At 49.4% G+C, this 9,130-nt stretch overlaps 1 protein-coding gene and 1 pseudogene across 1 annotated transcript; both read left to right on the top strand.

Moving 5' to 3' along the window:
- Positions 1 to 251: 251 nt before the first annotated feature.
- On the top strand, positions 252 to 1,251 carry LOC115383380 (lys-63-specific deubiquitinase BRCC36-like; annotated as a pseudogene).
- A 2,689-nt stretch (positions 1,252 to 3,940) lies between these two features.
- On the top strand, positions 3,941 to 5,338 carry LOC115383130 (radial spoke head protein 3 homolog B-like). Its single transcript, XM_030085200.1, has 4 exons — positions 3,941 to 4,318; positions 4,470 to 4,632; positions 4,958 to 5,044; positions 5,154 to 5,338. Exons 1-4 carry the CDS (start codon positions 4,172 to 4,174, stop codon positions 5,231 to 5,233), a joined length of 477 nt encoding a protein of 158 aa, XP_029941060.1. The 5' UTR covers positions 3,941 to 4,171; the 3' UTR covers positions 5,234 to 5,338.
- Positions 5,339 to 9,130: the final 3,792 nt, after the last annotated feature.

The following is a 9,130-nucleotide window of genomic DNA, read 5'->3' as shown; positions in this document are numbered from 1 at the left end:
GTCTTCGTCCTGTCGGGTTTCTTTGGGTTTGTTTCTCAGATTTTCTGACTCATTTCTTGTGCTGCCTCTTTCATTTATCTGCTTTCCCACATCAACGAAGCTGTCTTTCTGTTGAAGGAGCTGAATCGGACTGAGATGTTTTACCTCTGTCCTGCACCCCACAAATCTGATTCAGTGTACACACCAGTCAGCCACAACATTATGACCTTCAGCTTTTTCTACTCATCTTTTCTTTTGTTGTATATTATTATTTGCGCACGCAGGCCATGTACCAGATGCTGGACCAGTGCTTCGTGGGCCTCATCTTCTCCTGCTTCATCGGGACAAGAACACGAAGACGGGCCGCGTGCTGTACACCTGCTTCCAGTCCGTGCAGGCGCAGAAGGGCTCCGAGTACGAGCGCGTGGAGATCCGGTCCACGTCGTCCCCCCGCGACGCCATCGGCAAGGTGTGCCTGGAGTCCGCCGTGGAGCTGCCGCGGATCCTGTGCCAGGAGGAGCAGGACACCTACCGCAAGATCCACAGCCTGGCGCACCTGGACCCGTCACCAAGATCCACAACGGCTCGGTCTTCACCAAGAACCTGTGCAGCCAGATGTCGGCGGTGAGCGGCCCGCTGCTGCAGTGGCTGGAGGACCGGCTGGAGCAGAACCGGCAGAGCATCGTGGACCTGCAGCGGGAGAAGGAGAGGCTGGAGCGGGAGCTGGCCGCTCTGTGAGTCCGCTGCAGGGCTCCTCTGGAGGACCGGCCGGGGGAGGACCAGCAGGACCAGCAGGACGTCATGGACCTGCAGCTGGACCACATTCTGCCTCTGCCTTCTGTTGATCTCTTTGTACAAACTGAATGTGAACTGTGAAATCCAGAGCTGGAAATCCAGATTAAAACCTTGATTCACTGAATGGAGTTCACTTTTTTCTAGATCTCGTTTAAAGACCTTCAGGACCAGCCTGGCTTTCACACTCTTCTCCTCAAAGTGCATTTCCACTCTGAGAAAATTCACAATCTGGCCTTAATCTTCAAACGGGAGTTATTTTGGTGATGATTAGAGGGTAATTTACACGTGTTTCACTGCTCTCAGCTTTAAGACAGAGGGAATGATTTCAAATGAACTGTACAGTTTGTGCTGTTGTCACAGTGATTCTGACTCCTCTGAGTCTGTGAAGCTTTCAGGCCTCAGATCATAACAGATGTGCTGGAGGTGGATTTCCTCATGTTTAATCAGCTCAGCAGCCCTCAAGAACTAATGTTTTGTTTTATGGACTGACTGGATTTTATGGAATAATCTGATTTAAACAGAAATACAAACATGTTTAGAGCTGAATGTAAAATAAATGTGAATAAAACACTTTCAGTTGAAAATACACAGAGCTCAACTTCAAACATAACGTGTTGGACTCTTCTAAATGAAGTAGATTTGTGTCCGCATAGCTGAACAAAAAGATGAGTATAACCATTGCTCTGTCTTATTGGCAGGATATTTTTGGATTAGATGAGAAACCTTGATGAGTCCCACAAGTGAGAATTTGCAGAGTTTTCAGAGGAAAGACAGAGACAGAGCTGTTCTGACTTCAGGGAGGCCTGATGAGCCACCCTGGTGGTGGTTGGGAGTAAAGTTACTGTAAGTATTTTTGACCTCCTGAGGCTGGAGATGAAGACTTGATATCAGAGGTTTGGATCCCACAGCCGACAGGCCACCACAGTCGGTCCCTGAACATGACCCTTGACCCCCATCAGTGAGGACTGCTAGGATGTGGCTGCCTTTTAATATTATTGAAACTAATTGAACATTTGCCAAAGTATGTCACGCTACATCCTGCAACATAACACAATATTACAGCGGTGCCAGGGGAAGAAAATGAAAATGAACACTCCATTTCATCAAAGTAGTTGTATTCCACACACACGCTCAGCGTCTGTTCCTGCTTCTCATTTTTGCAGGCATTAATCGATTTAAAGTTGAGTTAAAACTCCCTGAAAAACACAGAAAAGAAGAGATTCATGGTTTATAGATGTATATTTATGAATGTAAAACTTTACTACAATAAATAGATTCATAACGGACTTTTCCTTTATCTCCTCTGTTAAAGAAACAAAGTAAATAAATAGATAAATTTAAAAAAAAACCTCAAATAACACATTTGCATGAAGTTTTATACATACGTCCACAGTTTGATAGTGGATCTCGATGCCAGAAAAGATGTAACGAACAGAATGAACAATATTTCTCTTATTCTGTACATTTTCATAAAATGCTTTATCAGGTACATTTTAAGCAAAAAACTCTTTACTGAGCTGTATTTTTATGGAGAGAATTCCATGAAGTGATAATATATGGTTTTGTGATAAACTACCTTTTCACCCTTTGTGTTGTTTTCTTAATAAAATATTAATAATCATTCCTTTATTTCCGCTTCCGGTTGTGTGACGTGACGGAGGGTTACTTCCTGGATACCGTTGCTACAACATTAGTCGCCGCGTCCTCGTTTCTCGCTCGGCGCCGCCGGTTTCGTCGTTCTTCAGTCGGATCAGTGAACTGAGAGAATCATGGCTTTTGCTCCGCACCACCGCCGAGACGGAGGCGGACTGTACAGCTTCTCCAGCCGGCCCAGAGCGGTGGAGAGCCGGCCGCGCTACCGGGAGCCTCCGGCCGCACGGTGAGTCTGACCGGGGGCCATGGCCACCGGGGCGGGGGGTGGGGGGGGGCTCAGTAAACTCAGTAAACTGAATATAATGTATCCTGGATCAAATATGCTTGTGAGGTACTGTTTGATTACTTGTGCATTGGTTGTCAAACTGTGGGGCGGGGGCCACCAGAGGGCTCCAGGAGGAACATTAAGATCAGGGGATGTCTTCTAAAAACTCTCACAGGTTAATTTTACAAAAACAAACATTCTCATGACTGAACTGGCTCCTTTTTTTATTGTCAGTTCAGTAAACAGAAGCAGTGGTTGTTAGGATTATATTATAATGTGAAGGAGATGAGGAGAAGGTGTGACAGAAGCAGAATAATTCATATTTTCCACTGGAGACCAGCAGAGGCCAGAGTCTCCTGAGTGAAGTGATCAGCCTCACTGTCTTGACAGCAGCATGCAGCGTGCTCATGGGAACATCATGTACGACCGGCGTGTGGTCAGAGGGAATACCTACGGCCGACACGTCCTGCCTCCGTGAGTGAGATCCTCGTTCTGTAGCTTCGTCTGCGTCGGCCGGCCTCGCCTCTCAGTGTTCTTTGCGGTGTGCTCGTGCCAGACGGGTCGGCCGGACCCCGCCGAGACCCGGAGGCAGCCGGACCGTCCGGCAGAGGAGCCCGGCTCAGAGAGCAGCCAGGGAGCAGTTGAGAGGCAGCAGCCCTGAAGCCCTGCTGGGCAGAAAACACGTGCACATGCAGACAGGTGCTCACAGCAACGGCGGAGCGGCTCTGGCCCGCGGGCCTCGTCCTAACGCTTGTCTCCGTGTCTCAGAGCGGTACCTGGAGGAGCTGAGCGAGGTCCTTGTGTCTGAGAACGCGGAGTGTCAGACTGACGCTTTCCTGGACAGACCGGCGTCTCCGCTCTTCGTCCCCGGCCAAATCCGGCAAAGACGTGGCGACTCAGATCGAGCAGGGAGACGTAGGCTGCGCTGATTTCATTCCACACTTCACTGATCAGACACTCTCAGAGCCTCTGACCCCGGAGGGTTGTTGAGGGACTTTCTGACGTGTGTGACTTTTTAGAATTAGTTTGAATAAACACAATTATTCATAACTTGACTGTAAAGTTAAAGAAGATTAAAATCACTCATATTTATCGATCAGAAGTTGAAAATGAAGCCTTGTTGGCACATCTGCACTGTTTGGTAGGATTATCCTGCCGTCCTGCAGTATGGTTCAGTAGAAAAAACACACTGGATGTGACAAGAACAGGCTGTTAGTGAGTTAATAAAGTCCTGATTAATTCTGCATTCATGTGAAACATTTATAAAATGTGTAAAACTCTTATTGGAGCAATACAAGCAGGAAAAGTGTGGCTCAACACTGGTTGTAAAATACTCATCATGTGCTGCACTTACACAGAATTTCCCCCCAGACATCAAGAAAACACTGGATGAATGTATGATTGCTGCGTTTTGCTCTGCAGCTGTTTGACTTCGACGTGGAGGTGCAGCCCGTCCTGGAGGTCTTGGTGGGGAAGGTCATGGAGCAGTCTCTGCTGGAGGTGATGGAGGAGGAGGAGCTGGCCAGTCTGAAGGCCCAGCAGAGGACCTTCGAAGAGCTGCGAAACAGCCGACTGGCGGAGGTGCAGCGGCTGCAGGAGCAGGAGAGACGCCACAGCCAGGAGAGAGTACGTGGCTACAGAAGACCCTCTGATGATCCAGCGCTCAGACGTCAGACCTCCTCAGTTCCAGCTTCGCTTCAGACCGGACTGAACGCTGCAGATTAAGTGATTTACAGGACTGTGGTTTTAAGCCACCGTGTGTTTCTTCTGACTTCAGGAACGTAGGATAGCCCAGCAGAAAGAAGTGCTGAGGAAAGAAAAGGAGACGGCGGAGAAGATCGCTGCTCGGGCGATCACCCAGCAGTACCTGGCCGGCCTGCAGCCCGCGGTCTTCAGCTCCCTCAGAGGTCACGGCTTCTTCTACGACCCCGTGGAGAGAGGTCAGCTTCAGGACAACTTCAGTACAGATACAGACTCTCCTCAGTCAGTCCCAGACAGACTTTATCAATCACAGCATGTGCCAGTGTGGTGGCCATCTTGGATGAGGACATGCTGCTTCACCAGTGCTTTGCTGGAGGAAAAAAAATATTCAAAATTCGCTGAATTTTCTTGGAAAAATACTGTATGAAGGCTGGTTATGGGTGCAACTAAAAGTTGTTTTTAGAGTTATATTTTTCTTCATCTGTAATGTGCAGCAACAATATATTTGTTTCCCAGCTGTGGTTTTGTGCTCAAGATGTCATCAGTTATGCTTCTGATTTGCAGATGTTGAGACTAATTTCTTGCCGTGGCTCATGGCTGAGGTGAACGACACTCTGAGGAAGAGATCTACAGCGAGGCAGACGCTGGACAGTGAGTGATTACTGCCGTTTGACACGTTCAGAGGATGTCGAGTAGCTTCTGCTTCATAAACTCCTCTGGTGGAAGTTCATCATGACCGACCCGTCCTGTCCTGTTTCAGATCTCATACAAGACGTCTGCAGGAAAAGAGTGGAGGCCTTCATGGAGCTGGAGGCACAGCAACACACAGACGACACATAAACACTCCAAAATGATGACAACTTTAGCTTCAGTGTGTATTGTATGGGAACGCATCAGTGTGTGGACGTGAGGCATGAAGCTGGTTTTGTTTTTTTAAACGGACCATCTCTGAGCTGAAAGAAAAACCACGTGATTGTAATAAATTTAACTCACAAAGCAAAAGAAGAAACAAATTGGACACATGACTCATGATTATTTCGACTAAGTTTCCAAAAAAGTGAAATATTTCAACGCATTAACGGTTCTGATGACTCTGGAAACAGTGAGATGATGAAACAGTCCGCTCATCACATTAAGAATGAGCTGATGTCTTGGGAAAAGCTCTCAGATTCTGGGTTTATTAATTGAGAATCGTTGCATTTGTTTGAGTCAAATGAAATTTTCAGTAGCATCCCACTTTTTTTTAGGAGTTGGACTTTTACTTTTTGTTCATCTTTTTTGTTGATATATCCCAAAAATAGCTAAATGGAAAGTGAAGTACATCAATGAAAACTGAAAGAGCTTCTTCATTTGGAAAGTGAAGCAGAAACTGAACTTATCAGAATCACATTCAGATAAAACATTAATTGTTGGAGAGAAAAGCAAAAGTGAAAGGAACATAAAGCCGGGGTGTGGTGGACGGAAGCAGCAGAACCAGGCCTGCTGCCAGAGACATTATGAACAGAGCAGGCTGAATGTTCACTGGAAACAGCCAGTATTGAAAACAACCAGCTCTGAACAGCAGAATGATGATACTGCACAGTGAGCAAAGGAAAGAATGGGTCTATTGGAGGGATTGTATTTTTCAAATGAGGACGTTGTAATATTGCACACGGGTCAGTATTGTACAAGTTTAAAGTTACTGTGACCCCTTAGAGTTCAGGAAGAGAACAGCGCTGGGAGTAATGTTGCTCTCCTTTTTTGGGTCATACAGGCCACTCAAAGACGGGACACAGCCTGTGAACTGTATTTATTTTAATTCATTTATTTATCTATTTTTGTAATCACTTGTATACAGTTCATATATATAGTTTATATTCTCGCATATACATCTGTTAATAAAGTATCAATAATCATAATTTAGAAGAAAAACAAAGCGTGTGTTGAGAATGTGACGTGCCAGGCCGAATAAAACACACTCTCTGAATTTGTGGCAGAATGTCAGGAAGATGTTCTGACTGGGAGTAAATGAGTTCAGTTTTCTGAGTGGGTGCATCGTCCGGTGGCTCTTCCTGGAGATGCCCTCGATGTCGGAGGAGCACCTCGGCCGGGTGTAAAAAACAGTGCCCAGGTATTTGTATTCCTCTACAGTCTGGACTCGTGAACCGTGGATCATTTGTTGACATTCAGCTCCAGGCGGGAAGCATCACACCATCTACAAACTGCTGCGGAGCAGGTCTGTGGTGCAGGAGGGAGCCTTCTTAAATCACTATATGAGCTTTTCTGCCACTTGAGCAGCCCCACAGTGTTTAATCACATCAGTCTAATCACATTCACCCATTCACTCACACATTCACACACCAGTGGAGCCAGCTGCCATGCACGGAGCCCTCTGCTTCCCCGTCGCCACGGCGACTCGTCAAACCGGGGCTTCATCCACACCGTCTTTTTAAAGTTGCGGCTCACGCACCAAACTCCAGGTGGAGCTACTCCGAGTTAAACCAGCTCAAATGAGCTGCTGTGGACCCGAACACTTCTGTCTCAGAGCAGATGGACTCTCGGTTCAGGGTGAGACTGAGTTTGATGAACCTGCTGAGAGACGGAGCGCTGGACTCCACTTCAGGTGTAGAGACTGTTCAGCCAGGTTCAGGTTTATTCAGGGTTCAGAAAATATTTTACTGTTGGTGTTGATCAGACTCGGTCAAAATTCTGAGTCACTGAGAATGTCTTTTTTTTTTTTTTTGGCTTACATCTGTTTCCCGGAAATCATGACTCTTCATCTTCGGTTTCATCCAACCTCAAGCAAAAAACCTTCCTCGAAGTAGGTGACTCCTCAAGACTGGTTTTGTATTTAGACGTGTTTTAAACCGCCGAGCAGAAGATACTGAAGAATCCCCTGCTGCATCTTTGCTCCTCTTTAGGTCTGTTCACACTCCAGGCCAAGCTGATAAAAGTTCAGCCAGTTTGGGGCGTGGCCTCTGGGTGAGGGGGGCGTGGCCTCTGAGCTCGCGCAGCTTTTCATGTATGAACCGAGATGTCTCATGTATGAGACACCGGAGACTGCGTCTACAACTGTCACACTTATTGACAGTAATTATGTGCATCTGATTACCAACATTTAAAATGTTTTAAAACTGAAACTGTGTTCAGAGCAAACCTTGTTTTCTTTTTTTTGTTTGTTTTTTGTTTTTTTAAGTGAGGTGTTTTATATTTGACCAATAGAGTTTATGTGTGTGTTTGTGTGTCAGTTCCTCAGAAGCAGGACATTCCAGCAGGAGAGACACTGGCAGCTCCAGCGACTCTGACAGCAGCTCTGGGTCCGAGTCGGACAGTGATTGCACCGCCGAGGAGCCACTCCCACCGCCAGACCAGCCACAGGTGGCGTCTTGCTCCTGGGTTTTGTGTGTCGTCAGTATAAATGCTGCACGTTTCCTCATGGTGTGTTTGTGTGTGTGTGTGATGCAGAGCAGCATGGAAAGCTGCCTGATGGCCCGGCTCTGGGCCGTGGCGACTGGCAGCTGGGGAACTGGATCCGGTCCAGCCAGCAGAGCTCCGGCGCTAAAGGCCACGGCACCCCCCCCCGGCAGCCAGTCAGGGCCGCAGGGTTCTTCACACCAAGCGGAGTCTACCCCCGACCTCGGCGGTCCCCAGCAGCACAGCGAGAACCTTCCGGACAGACACCAGCAGCACGGTCTCCAGAAAGCCGTCCCTGCTGATGGGGACGGACGGCGCGGTTCCAGGAAACCGTCACAGAGCACTGCAGCCGGCGGTCCGGGCGCCGCGGCGACCGCTCAGACCAGAGACTCCAGCTTCACAGACAAAGCCAAGGTCAAGACGAAAGTCGGACTCGGCGGGAACTCCCAGGACAAGGTGTCCATTAAAATCCGTCTGAAAAGGACTTCTTGTTGTTCTGTCCTCCCGCCGCTCTCTGTCCATCATGTGGTGCTCCACATCCGACCGGAGCTCCTGCCCCGCCCAGAGTCCTGCTCCGCCCGGCCCGCCCTCTCTGGCTCCTCCAGACACAGGGAGTCGTAGCAGGTCCAGAGCGGCGTCCGCGGCTCTCACAGCGCCGCCACGCCTCGTGAAGCCAGCCGCAAGCGCCTCAAGCAGCCCGGCCGCACGGCCAAGGCCGGCCGGGGCCTGAGCGGCAGTCCTCCGTCCCTGCTGGTGAGGCTGGGACCTGAGCCTGCTCTCCAGAGTCCTCAGACCCCCAGCAGCTCCCCCCAGGGGGCCCCCCGGCGCCGTGAGGCCCTCGCAGCGGTCAGGGAGGCAGACGGAGGGGACTCCTCTGCCAGACACGCCAAAACCAGCAGCAGGCACAGAACGCCCAACGTGAGGGAGAGCCCGGTGCTGCTGGACGTGAACCCAGTCCGGTCTGTCTTCATGTGCGGTTGTCTCCTTCCAGGGTGACGTGGAACATCCCGCCGTCCCCAGGAAGAAACGGAAGCTGGAGAACAGCAGTACCCCAACTGTTCCTGCCAAACCAGAGTAGGCCTCCTCCAGCAGTCGGCTTGTTCTCCAGGTTCGTTTGCTCTTCACCGAGCGCTCTGATCCTCCTCCGCAGAACGTCCAACAAGCCAGCGGAGGCGAGGAAGAAGACCAGGAAGAATTCACAGCAGCCCGCCGCCTTCAAGGACACAAAGCCCCAGAGCGGCTGTTCAGGGAGGAGTCCCGAGTCCAGCGGGGAACCGGCGAGGAGCAAAGGCTCCAGCAGAGAGAGAGAAGAAGAAGAGAACAGCGGCGGGAAACACAGGGCAA

This window comes from Salarias fasciatus, assembly GCF_902148845.1.
Source record: "Salarias fasciatus chromosome 7 unlocalized genomic scaffold, fSalaFa1.1 super_scaffold_4, whole genome shotgun sequence".
Taxonomy (NCBI): Eukaryota; Metazoa; Chordata; class Actinopteri; order Blenniiformes; family Blenniidae; genus Salarias; species Salarias fasciatus.
The sequence above is the reverse complement of the archived record's forward strand: the minus strand, read 5'-3'. Positions and strand labels throughout refer to the sequence as shown.

What these genes read in the sequence shown, in the direction of transcription:
- LOC115383130 (XM_030085200.1), top strand. Translation starts at nt 4,172, where the DNA reads ATGGAGCAGTCTCTGCTGGAGGTGATGGAGGAGGAGGAGCTGGCCAGT. An exon ending in GACGCCACAGCCAGGAGAGA is followed by an intron (nt 4,319 to 4,469) that starts GTACGTGGCTAC and finishes TTCTGACTTCAG; the next exon opens with GAACGTAGGATAGCCCAGCA. An exon ending in AGCGAGGCAGACGCTGGACA is followed by an intron (nt 5,045 to 5,153) that starts GTGAGTGATTAC and finishes GTCCTGTTTCAG; the next exon opens with ATCTCATACAAGACGTCTGC.